Source organism: Hemitrygon akajei, chromosome 8 (assembly GCF_048418815.1).
Source record: "Hemitrygon akajei chromosome 8, sHemAka1.3, whole genome shotgun sequence".
Lineage (NCBI taxonomy): Eukaryota > Metazoa > Chordata > Chondrichthyes > Myliobatiformes > Dasyatidae > Hemitrygon > Hemitrygon akajei.
The window spans coordinates 118,890,241-118,902,935 of record NC_133131.1 but is presented as its reverse complement, the minus strand read 5'-3'; the positions used below and the strand labels follow the sequence as shown (position 1 = coordinate 118,902,935).

General features: G+C 38.9%; 1 protein-coding gene across 1 annotated transcript in view; it reads right to left on the bottom strand.

The window, feature by feature from the left end:
* The window catches only part of dnah5l (dynein, axonemal, heavy chain 5 like), a gene marked incomplete at its 5' end in the record, with an annotated part of 260,289 nt that overhangs the window by 46,454 nt on the left and 201,140 nt on the right, over positions 1–12,695 (bottom strand). Inside the window, 2 exons of the mRNA XM_073055303.1 lie at positions 1,542–1,663; positions 10,089–10,356. Coding sequence (XP_072911404.1) covers positions 1,542–1,663; positions 10,089–10,356 — 390 coding nt within the window. The remainder of the gene's footprint in view (positions 1–1,541; positions 1,664–10,088; positions 10,357–12,695) is intronic.

Sequence of the window (12,695 nt, the reverse complement as noted above, 5' to 3'; positions counted from 1 at the left end):
ACTTGGGGAAAGAAATAAATATATATACTAAAGTTATTAAGAACTCCATGGAGCATGTGGAGACCTTCCAACAACCAGGCACTCTTTCTTTTTTTCTTTTCTTTCTTTCTTAATTTTTTTTATATAGGGAAGTTAGGGGGGAGGGATTAAGGGGAGGGGGGAAGGGTCACATACTTTTTTTTTCTACACTTGTAATCATTTAAAAATGCAATTAAATAAATTTTTTTAAAAAAAGGATAAATACTGATGAGCAAGTATTCTTTTGATCTGCTCCAAAATAAGCCTCATCATCTCTACATCTGCCTGAGAGGACATACAAGGCCTCCAGGAGCTCTTTAGGACTATTATACATATCATCCTTCTCATTTTACATAACAACCCTTCCACTAACTGTTCTTTCAGTGACAGTATTTCATTTAGGTGTATTGAATTATATACATTAAACAAATACAATGCCAAAGCTTGGTAGACTATGTGTCTTTCATTCAAATGCATTTACAACTGTTGAAATTGGGTATCGCTTGGGTCACTCCATTATCTAGCAATTCATGAAATGCATTGTAATGTTCAGATAAATGTCAGAATTGCTTCATTCTCAGCTGCGGCTTCCCAAAACATTTCATATTTAGCTTCCAATTATGTTCAGTAAGTTGATGAAATTAGAAAATAAAAATGTATGGAAATATCTTTTCAACAAGTTGATAATTGTTAATGAAGAGTTAATTCTCCAGCACATAAAGGCAAAAATTAAAGTTCTCATTTTGCAATGTTAAAAAGGTATTTGGGCAGATACTTGCAATGAAAGAAGCCAAAGGGATACAGGCCTAAGGTAAGAAAATGAGATTAACGTAGTTAGACAAAATGGTCAGCATGAATGATTTGGGCAGAAAGGCCTATTTCTGTGTTGTACAGATCAATGATTCTATGGCTGTGTTCATGCACATAGTACACTTTTCCTTGAAAACTCTCGCAACTTCTAAAACATATACATTTTCCCTTTCTATGGTTCTCTTTCAGGAATTGTATCAGCTATAATGCATCCTCCTACCATTACTCAGTTTCCTTGTCAATTGTTAGATCTCATCGATAAGGCAGGCAGACACTTGGCAATGCTACTCACTAAGACCCCAAGTGCCTTTCCAATCAATTTTGTAATCCAGCACTTCCGCTAACAAAACAATATGTGAATTCAAGAAGACAGGAACAGTTTTAGTTCACTGTGTGAGACAAAAAAAATAACAATTCTGGAAAGATTTGGCAAAGTAAAATAAAATGAGAGGCAGTTTGATTTTACTGTTGCTAATGGTAAATAACCATTATCCACAAATTATAAAGGCATTTACATCCCATGGACAAATGAATTATTCATAAATTTTGTTGTAGATGGTAAGAAGAGAATGGTAGCTGCAGTCACAAGTGATCTTTAGCAATGGATGACCATAATATGGGAGAATTTTAGTGATTTAAAATATTTAATATTGTGCCTTATAGCTAGAAATGTGCCATAAATTAAGATCTAATTAATTAAAAGAGGGAAGTACCTGGACAGTAGTATGGAGGAAGGCCACAGCATATAATAAAGGTTTCCACTGCGGCATGTTACTGACATCCAGCTGTTCCTGACTAATACTGCAGTAGGTACGCTTCAGTCCAGCTTTCACACCTACACATTTAGAGAAACAGAGACAGTGAATCTGTTTTAGTAAGCCTATCTTTAGTAATTCAAAGAATATATCAGGTTTGTTATCTGCATCCAAAGTCATTTTTGTAAAGAAATTCACTACATTACTCTTTTGATGTGGGACCTTCAAAGAAAGTAAATTTCAGACAATTATTTCTAAATTGTTTCAATTTTGAGTATAAAATACAAATTATAACAATAATGACCAACATTTGTTAATGACTTGAGTAATAACTAAATCAATGATTCTCTTATATTTACTTTCTCTGAAGTCTAAGTTTGAAAATAAATTTATATCATGAAATATGCCTTCATATACATATAGATAAAGGCTTTATATGGTCCTTTGAATAATCTGCCTGTACTTCTGCTGAAAAACTATATAATAAGACATGTCATAGGAGCAGAATTAGGCTACTTGGCCCATCAATCTGTTCTGCCATTTCATCGTGGCTGATTTATCAACCCCATTCTCCAGCCTTCGTCCCATAACCTTTGCCACCCTTACTAAGTAAGAACTATCTGTCTCCACTTTAAACATACACAATGTCTTGGCCTCCGCAGCCGTCTGTTGCAATGAATTCCACAGATGTACAACTCTCTTGCTGAAGAAATTATTCATCTCTGTTTTAAAGGCACATCCTTCGATTGTGAGACTGTGCCTTCTGGTCCTAGACTCCTCTGCAATAGGAAGCATCCTCTCCACGTCCACTCAATCTATGCCTTTCAATATTCGATAGGTTTCAATGAGATCCCCTTTCATTCTCTGGATCATTCTCATGAGCCTTCTTTGGACCCTCTCCAACCCCAGGACATCTCTTTTTAGATAGGGGGCCCAAACTGCACACAATACTCCAAGTCTGGTCTGACCCATGCCTTACAAAGCTACAGCATTCCATCTTTGTTTTTATATTCTAGTTTTCTTGAAATGAATATTTGCCTTTCTTACCACCAACTCAACCTACAAGTTAATCTTTCGGGAATCCAGCATGAGTACTTCCAAGTCCTTTTTCACCTCTGATTTCTGAATTTTCTCCCCATTTAGAAAATAGTCTATGCCTTTATTCCTTCTACCAGAGTGCATGACCATAGAATTCCCTGCACTAGATTCCATCTGCTACTTCTTTGCCTATTCTTCTAATCTGTCTAAGTCCTTCTAGACTCCTTGTTTCCTTAGAACTACCTGCTCCATGATCTATCTTTGCGTTGTCCACAAACCTGGCCCCAAAGCCATCAATTTTCTTATCCAAATAATCGACAATTGTTCTCTATTATAAACGAAGATCATCCAGACAATTGCCTAGCACTTCAGACTAGAGGAGGATCAACTCAATATAGGACATTGATTCTCCTAGAGGAGAGAGTGCAGGACTTGATGGGTGAAGGGGAAGATAAGCCCCATAACCAGGAGAAAAAAAAATAGCCAAAATCTGTATGATTTCATTGCACCTTAGAAAAACTTCATTCATTGGTACAAGTATCTTTACCAATGGGAACTGCACTAATTACCAAAGAGGTTCATTTCCAACCACTTTCAATTAATGGAGCTTTCACACGTATGTAAGTAGGACATTAAATTAATACATTAACAGTTGAAAGCAATAATACATTGGTCATGCATTATTGAAGGGTACTTTATATAATAAGTGGACATCGCAGCAGAGTCGAAGTTTTTTTTTGCATAACAACATTGCAAGTCCATAGCACAGTACTTCTTTCCTATGTCAAAACTCCAATGTAAACCTGTTGAAGACTCACACCATCCTGATACCAGAAAAGGCCCTTCATAGTCGGTGGTCCAGAAGATGAAGTCACATGGGATCTATAGTGGGTTAATAAATTGGTTCCAAAATATACTTATTTATAGAAGACAGAGTAGTAGTGGAGGGATTTCTTTTTCTGACTGGAAATCCGTAACTAGTGTTTCACAAAAATCAGTGCTGGGACCTTTGCTGGGGACTCAAAAATCCTAATGATTTGGATGGAAATGTAGGAAATTGATTTAAATAACTAACTTGAGTTGTTTTCTCTGTAGCTTCGGAGATTCAGGGGTGACCTGGTTGAAGTATGTAAATTGATGAGAGACAGAGATAGGAGAGATGGTCAGAATTGTTATATTAAGTATTGAAAGGAACCAACTGCTGAAGATGGAGACACAGGAGACTGAAGATGCTGCAATCTAGAGCAAAAGTAAATTGCTGGAGAAACTTAGTGGGTAGAGCAGCATCTGTAGGGGAAAGGAGTTATGGATGTTTTTGTTTAAGTCCCTGTAAATGGACTAAGAGTAGGGAGGGAAGATTGCCAATGTATAGAGGAGAGGTGGAGGGATGAGACATGAGTCAGTGGGGATTATATGGAAGCAACTAAGGGGAAATAAAAAGGGTAGATAAAAGGGAGAGGAGAGGGTACAGGTGGAGATACTGTAGCTACTGGAAGATGATAAACAGAAACACAAAGACAACCAATTCTGGGATCCAATATGTAAAGAAGGTGACACGCACGAAATGCTGGTGGAACGCAGCAGGCCAGGCAGCATCTATAGGGAGAAGCACTGTCGACGTTTCGGGCCGAGACCCTTTGTCAGGACTAACTGAAAGGAAACATAGTAAGAGATTTGAAAGTAGGAGGGGGAGGGGACAATGTGAAATGATAGGAGAAGACCAGAGGGGGTGGGGTGGAGTTGAGAGCCGGAAAGGTGATTGGCAAAAGGGATTCAGAGCTGGAGAAGGGAAAGGATCATGGGACGGGAGGCCTAGGGAGAAAGAAAGGGGGAGGAGAGCACCAGAGGGAGATGAAGAACAGGCAGGTGGAGAACAAGAAGGTGATAAGGTAAAACATGTGGATGGAAGCAGGAGGGCGTCAAATAAGTGATGAGGGCTGGAGGGTGTGCATGGGGAAAAGGAACAGAATTGGGAGAACCAGAGGTAGATTGGAAGGAGAACACAGGAGGTAAGAGTCAGCTAAAGTTGTAAAGTCCAATGTTCATATCATTGGGCTATAGACTACCCTGGAGGAATATGAGGAGTTGTTCTTGTTTGCATTGGATATCACCCTGCCACTGGAGACTGAGTATGGACAGCTCAGTACAGGAATGTAAAGGAGGTTTGAAAGCACGCTACTGGGAGCTTGGCACGCCCATACCAGATAGAGCACAGGGGCTCTGCAAACCAGTTGGCTCTTTTCTTTTCTGTGATAGATCTCACAGAAGCAGAGTAGGCTGGGGAGGTGCCTATGAACCTTGAGAGAATAGTCAGCTTTAATTTCCTTGATAACTCTTGGTTTTTGTCAATGTGTCCTGTCATGTCTGCCAATTCTAAGTCATTGTCTGAAGCATAAACTCACCTCTTGAACACAGTCAACAGATGGGGTCATGCCTATCCAGAAGATGCAGGCTACAGCATACTGCATGTGTTCCCATTGCAGCAGTAAGGCAAGTCTGCTAACAAGAATATAGGCCTAATAATTCTGAGAGAGGTCCTATGCTCTTTCAGATTGTCAGGAATTCTCGTGTTGCAACCAGCTCTCAGGCTGTCCTCACTGGCGTCCCCTAACACTAGTTTGTATGTTGCAGAACAGAGCCTGCTCACGCAGGGCACAAAATCATTATGTACTGCACATCATGACAGGGCATCCATCTCTCAAAGACAAGAAAAGAGCCAGCCTTTCAGCAGCTAGCAGCCGCCACAGGGGAGGCACAATGCTGCAGCTGTGGGATTTCCAGTGAGAAACACAGAACAATGAGATGTTAATAGTAAGTGGATTTTGATTCATTGTTTTGTAAAGTTTTCCTTACACCTTGATATTTCATTTCATTATAGCTGTTACTTTTCCCCTTGCGCTGGGTGAAGCCATTTAATAAACTGCACATTTTATTCCTGCTTTTCACTTCTCAGTGCCTTACCCTGATTCAACCAAATTAAGTAAGCTGAAGGGATTGGAGAGTTTGTGCACCTGTCACTTTGAGACACAAGATGAATACCAATGCAAATGGATGCAACCTGCATTCTATTATCAAACGCTCAAGGGTATGAAGTCCCTTTCCTGAGTGATCCTTGCTCACTGCAGTGATAATCTTCAGACAGTCATTCATAGGAGAGGACAGTGAGCCTAACCTAGGATGGTGCTTATGAAGGAATTCACCAAGATTATTTTAAAGAATAATGCTGCTGGCCAGCAGCAACCGACGATTGACTGCTCATGGTGTACCCTCATGGTGTAATGATTTATTGCTGGCAATAGCAGTAGAATCATGAGGCGGTTCAAAGGCTCATAACAATGACTCATTATAGAGGGAGGATTTAATAATTTTGATTTTTTATTTAGAGATATATCACTGTATCCGGTCCTTCCGGCCCAATGAGCTCACACCACTCAATTACACCTATGTGGCCAATTAGTCTACTAACCCTTTGGAATCAGGGGGGAAACCCATATGATCAAGGGGACAGCATTCAGACTCCTGAGAGAAAGTGGTGGAATTGGTGCTGTAATGACTTTACGCTAACTACTACGCTACTGTGCCAGCCCCCTTCCCTCCCCCAGAAGTTGTACAGTTGGGAATAACACTGTAAGGTACATGATCCTACTGACAGACTGAGTACCCAGTCATTGAGATGTTTCTGAAAATCTGAGAAAGACCTTTCACAAAAAAATTACATCGACAGATACCACACTTAGAAATAATTCCATTTCTGTTTGAGAAGTGCCTGCATTTGAAAAGTCATCATTGTTTCAAAGCAAATCAGAATATGTTGTAGATATGACTACTTGTGTTTGAAGCACCTCACTGCACAGCTCCAATGTCATGTTTCTTTCACAGAAGAAACCTGGAAGTAACAAGGCTGTCAAAATCTGAAGATGGATCTGTAGATGAATTGGTGAATATGCTGAATGGCCTGCATTGTTGGGCTGTAATTCAACTGAGAGAAAGCAACTACTAACAAACAATAATTGAGTCCTGAAGAAGGGTCTTGGGCCAGAACGCCGCCTGTTCATTCATTTCCATAGATGCTGCCTGACCTGCTGAGTTCCTCCAGCAATGTGTATGAGTTGCAAAGTCTGCTGAACTAGATCAGATAGATGTTATTAAGTGTCCTTCTGACCTCATTGTTTAGTCCCAGTACTTTGTATCATCAAATATCCATTAGCATACTTGACTGCTAGAGTTGTTAAGCAGGATATTTGATGAGCACCTTGAGGGTTGCAGAAGTACATGTTATGAAGATATTCAACCTCTGAGATTAATTTGTGACGCAACAACCTCAGGGCTTGAAAACTGAAACCAATGTGGATAATGGGGCATGACATTTAGGTCTTTTAGAAGAATAGACAATTGTGGCAATGGACTTATGCATTTGTCTTTTGTTCTAATAAAGACCTTGTCACCATGTCTGAGCAGGTCTGTGAAATGAAATAGTAGCTTCAGTTTTCTGTTGATGGGAGAGAACTTCCTGGAAATCATTTATAGTTGCAGATGGCTGCCATTGCCTGCGTCATGCCGATTAAAGAATGTTCATTTCGTACAGCAGTGGTTTATAACACTTTCTGATATGAGTGTGACTTGCAAGGGATATTGGCTGTGGTCTTTCCAGATTCAGATATTGCCCATTGGGCATTGAAGAAGGAGTTTTCTACCATCAAACTGGTGGGAAGATCCTACTGTTGTAAGTCTAGACTGAATATCTTCTCCAGCTTCTCTTGGTTATCCTATTAATAACTTTCATTTGTGGCTCCCAATCTCTTATCTACCCTTCCCCCTTGCTCCCTCAAGTGGCAATGTGTTCATTTGATGGCAATATTATGGAAAGCACAGCAACACAATATTCTGGATACTGCATATGTTACAGCTTCACCAGGATCGTACCAACAGTGAAACTGTATTTTCAGCACCCCTGCAGTGGTCTCCCTGAGGTATTGGGCATTGGTATGGCTTTTGTTGTAGCATGACTATGCTGGCGTGTCAGAGCAAAATAATCAACTATTTTGACTATTCCCCAAAATCCATCCTTATGGGCATTGTGACTTTGATAGATGAGAGGCAGCTGTGATTTCTATGAATCATGCAAGATTGCATTATACATGGAATTGATCTTCGAGTCTGTGACTTTCATCCTGTTAATGAATATTTCCGATTGTAAATAAAAGCTATAATGGGTACTGAGTGCAGTTTGTAAATGCCTGATCTTCGGGAAAGCCTACAATTCCAGTAAATACCTTTGCTTAGTCTCCCTGCTCTTGCGGACTGAAGATGGAAATATCTCTTCCTCTGGAGGAGAACGTGTCTGTGTCCTGCTTATTGCAATGCTAAGTGGCAGCTAGGGGAGTGCAACTGCAATTTTGAAATAATCCTGAGGCTATGAAGGTGAGAATTATGGTGACCTCAGCTTTGACTGTATGTGATAAGTATACAAACAACCCCTGTGTTATGGACCTTCACGCTAGGAAAATTCACCGACAAAATTCACAGATCACCACCCAAAAACTTGAGATAATGAACAAAATTTACTCTCACAGAACTTATGGGAAAAAAGTAAATAAATCAACATAATCTTTTTCAACTAGTGTTTCTTGATGTAAGCATAGATGAAAACTTTGCATTACAAATCACTATGTTATGGAAAATTATAATATGGACCATTTTCTAGGATAGCAACCCCTGTAATATGGTGGTCACTGGTGCATTGAACAGAAAACAGTACAGCACAGTAACATGTCCATGACGTCTGCGCCAACCATGATGCCAATTCATATTAATACTGCATATGCTCTATATCAGTCCATCCCCAACCTGGGGCCCATGGACCCCTCAGTTAATGGTAAGGGTCCACAGCATAAAAAAGGTTGGGAACTCCTAGTCTAAATGCTCCTTAAATGTTACTGTTATAGCTTTCCGCCACTTCTCCTGGCAGCACACTCTAGGCACCTACCATAATATGTAAAAACAAAACTGGCCTTGCAAACTTTCTTTAGACTTTTTACTCCTCACCTTCAACCTATGCTATGTAGGGTCTGACGTTTCCATCCTGGGGTCTCTGGTGATCTATCTATGCCTCTCATTATTTCATCTGATTGATTTATTGATTTATGATTGATATTGGTATGTGAGACTGATGAAATCATTGAACCTGTAGATGTGCAGATGGTCAGCATTGTTGCTTTGAGAAATCAGATAAGGATGCAGCTCTTTGTAAACCCTGTATAGGTAAAGTCTCAGGAAGGTGACTCCAGTGATCTGGTTTCAATGTGTGCCTGAAAGGCGTCTTTTGCTGATCCATTCAACAAAAGAAACAATTCCTGCATGCAGTAAATTGATTCAAAGTTCAAGCTGTCAGCATGTGCAGAGTTGTATATGATTGGCTTTAAAAGAATGCTTTTGGGCAATGAAGTCAACAAAAAAGTGATCTTCATGGATGGGACAGCAACTGTTGTCTTTTCCCAGATATTCTCTAGCTTTTGAATGAAAAGAAGTTGAAACTATTGCTGATGACGTATTACTATCAAAATCACTAAGGCATTTTGGTACTGAAAAATAGCACTAGTGATAGTAAAATGTTGCCCAAGAATAAGTGAACAATATCAACATTTAGCAGTGAAGTACCAAGAAAATAGGCAAAATAGTTTCACCCTGCATTAATCTACTGTTCAATTTTGCAATGCCATTTTTGGCATTGCAAAGGTTAATTTTTAAAGTAATAACTGTGGATAGAATTCTATCTTAATGATTGCATGGATCAATTATTAGGTACTACTGCTTATTAAATCATTGGAAATTCATGTCTGTTAACTTTGCTATAGGAAAAAAACTTATTTCATTGCAAATAGTAACAAAACATTCTTCAATTTTGCCAAGTTTTAAGTTTTAAAGGTGCAAGTTTCAAAGTGCATTTATTATCAAAGAATGTATAAATTATACAGCCTTGAGATTTGCTTGCTTGCAAGCAGTCAAAAGCAAGGAACGTGAAAGTTTCAACTACTTTATTCTTTGAGCTATAAATCAAATAGAAGTGACCTGTCAGTTCTATTACCATTCATTGTATATATCCATAGGTTTTAAATAAAAAGAAAGCTAAATGGGCAGGAAAAGAAGTTTTCTTGGAGTTACTGCTTCTTCATTACCATAATTTCACTAGAATTCCACTCAAAATTCTTTTTATTATTAAGAGGGCTTTTTGCCACATTTCATATATTCACAGTTTTTAAATAAAATCTATAGCTCTAAAATAAAAGGAAAATTGAATGTGCATAAAGAAACAAGAAAGTTTCTTAGAATTGTCCTTCACCACCACAGCTTCTTTGGAGCTCTGCTGAAATCCAATTTATGCAAATAACAATATTTTATGCCTTCATGCCACATTTCCATTGTTAAGGAACAACCACAAGAAAGTTCACAAAACAAATTCCTTCTTACCTTGAGGGGGCTCATTAGTAAACTTAATAGATGACTGTAATAAATTGATAGGAAATTTTGGATGGACTTCTGTGGTGATCCAGGTCCTAAATCCATCGTGCATTGTCTCTGTTGTGGTTAGGGTATCTAAAAGTTCATCCATGAAATTCAAGCCCAAATGGCAGTTCTGTAAAAGGAGCCAGCCACCATCCTGCATGCTCTGAGTCAACAAACGCCTTGCATGAACTTCCTGACCCTGGCCCATGGATATGGCTCGACAAGGGACATTCTAAAGGAAAATTTTAAACAGTAAATCTTTATCTGCAGAAAAATAAAGTTTCTTCACTCAGTGTTCAATTGCTTCCATGCAGTTTGAACTCTATGTTCACTACCAATCATTTAATTTGAGCCATTAGAACATTGGAAGGTTAAAAAACTTTAGAGTTATAATGTAAATTGTTCAATTTTAAATTGCAAGTCATCTATTAGGTTAAACTATAGAAACAGAATTTGCGATTAAAATGCAATGGATTTCAAAAATAGCTTTGCATGTTCCCATTTTTGTATATTTACTGTCTTGTATAATTTATGTAAAACATTTTCTGTGTGTCGTTTGTAGCTAAATGCCTGTGATGCTGTAGCAATTAGGTTTCTCAATGTACCTGTATCTCACTGTATTTGTGCACTGTAAGACTATAGAACAGTCCACTGACAGAAGATATATGACACAACTTCACAATCTACATAGCTATGACCTTGCATCTTACAGTCTGTATGCACTGCCCTTTCTCTGTAGGTGTTACACTTTATTCTACATTCTGTTGTTTTCTCTTGTACTACCTCAATGTACAGTAGTGATGAAATGATCTGTATGACTGGTATGCAAAACAAAATCTTTCACTGTACTTCATTACATGTGACAATAATAAGACAGTTTATTAATTTACATGACAATAATTTGACTTGACATCAAAATGCAATTCATTACATAATTAGCAAAGGGAAAGAGTAACTTAGCACTTAGATTTAGAAAGAAATGTCAGTTATAATAAACATATGCAGTGGATTCCAGTTAATTGGTTCGTCGGTTAATCAGGGCAGCCACTTATTTGGGACAACTCTTATAAAGAACAAAAGCTATTAAGAAAACTGCAGGGATTCCTTTACTTTATTTGGGACACCATGCCACTTAATTGTGGCAGAAGACTATTGCTGAACAGTTTTGAACTAACGTCAGCTGCAACAACATCCTTTGAGTGAAGATTTAAATAGCTCCAATTGCATGTGTTTGTGTCATTGTGCCATTCAATCATGGCAGATCCTTTATTTTCCCTCCTCAGCCCCACTCTCTAGCCTTCTCCCTGTAACCTTTGATGCCATGGCCAATCAAGAATCTATCAATCTCTGCCTTAAATACACCCAACGACCTGGCCTCCACACCTGCTTGATGTAATAAATTCCACAAATTCACCACCATCTGGCTAAAGAAATTTCTCCACTTCTCTGTTTCAAATGGACACCACTCTATCCTGAGGCTGTGCCCTCTTGTTCTAGACTCCCCCACCATGGGAAAGATCCTTTCCACATCTACTCTGTCTAAGCTTTTCAACTTTCGAAAGATTTCGATGAGATCTTCCCTCATCCTTCTAAATTCCAACTAGTAAAGACCCAGGGCCATCATACATTCTCATATGATAACCATTCATTCCCGGAATCATCCTTGTGAACATCCTCTGATCCCTCTCCAATGCCAGCACCTCTTTCCTTAGATAAGGAGCTCAAAACATTGCATTTGCCTTCCTCACCCTGACTGTTAACTTTTAGGGTGCTCTACACAAGAACTCCCAAAGTCCCTTTGCATCTCAGATTTTTGGATTTTCACACTGTTTAGAAAATAGTCTGCACATTTATTTCTTCTACCAAAGTACATGACCATGCATTTGCAACATTGTATTTCATTTGCCACTCTCTTGACCATTCTCCTAATCTGTCCAAGTCATTCTGTAACTATCCTGATTCCTCAACACAACCTACCCCTCCACCAAACTTTGTTACATCTACGAACTTGGCAACAAAACCATGTACTCTACATCTACATCACTGATATACATCATAAAAAGAAGCGGTCCTAACACTGACCCCTGCGGAACACGACTAGCCACTGGCAGACTACCAGAAAAGGATCCTTTTATTCCCACTCACTGCCTCCTACCAATCAGCCAAAGCTCTATCCATGCCAACAACTTTCCTGTAATACCATGGCCTCTTAACTTGCTAAGCAGCCTCATGTGTGGAACCTTGTTAAAGGCCTTCTGAAAGTCCAAATATACAACATCCACTGCATTGCCTTTATTTATCCTACTTGTAATCTCCTCAAAGAATTCCAACAGGTTTGTTAGGCAAGATGTTCCCTTAAGAAGACCATGCTGACTTTGTCCTGTCTTATCCTGTATAATCAAGTACTCCATAACCTCATGAAACAGCCAGAGGTGAAATTGAAACTATTTCGCTTCTTCAATAAGTTAGAAGCTATGAAGAATTTGAAGGATTCGACAATGTTACAATAAAAATGAAGATTTGGAGGATGCAATCATCAACAGCATTGTATAAAGGTAGTCCATTATCTGC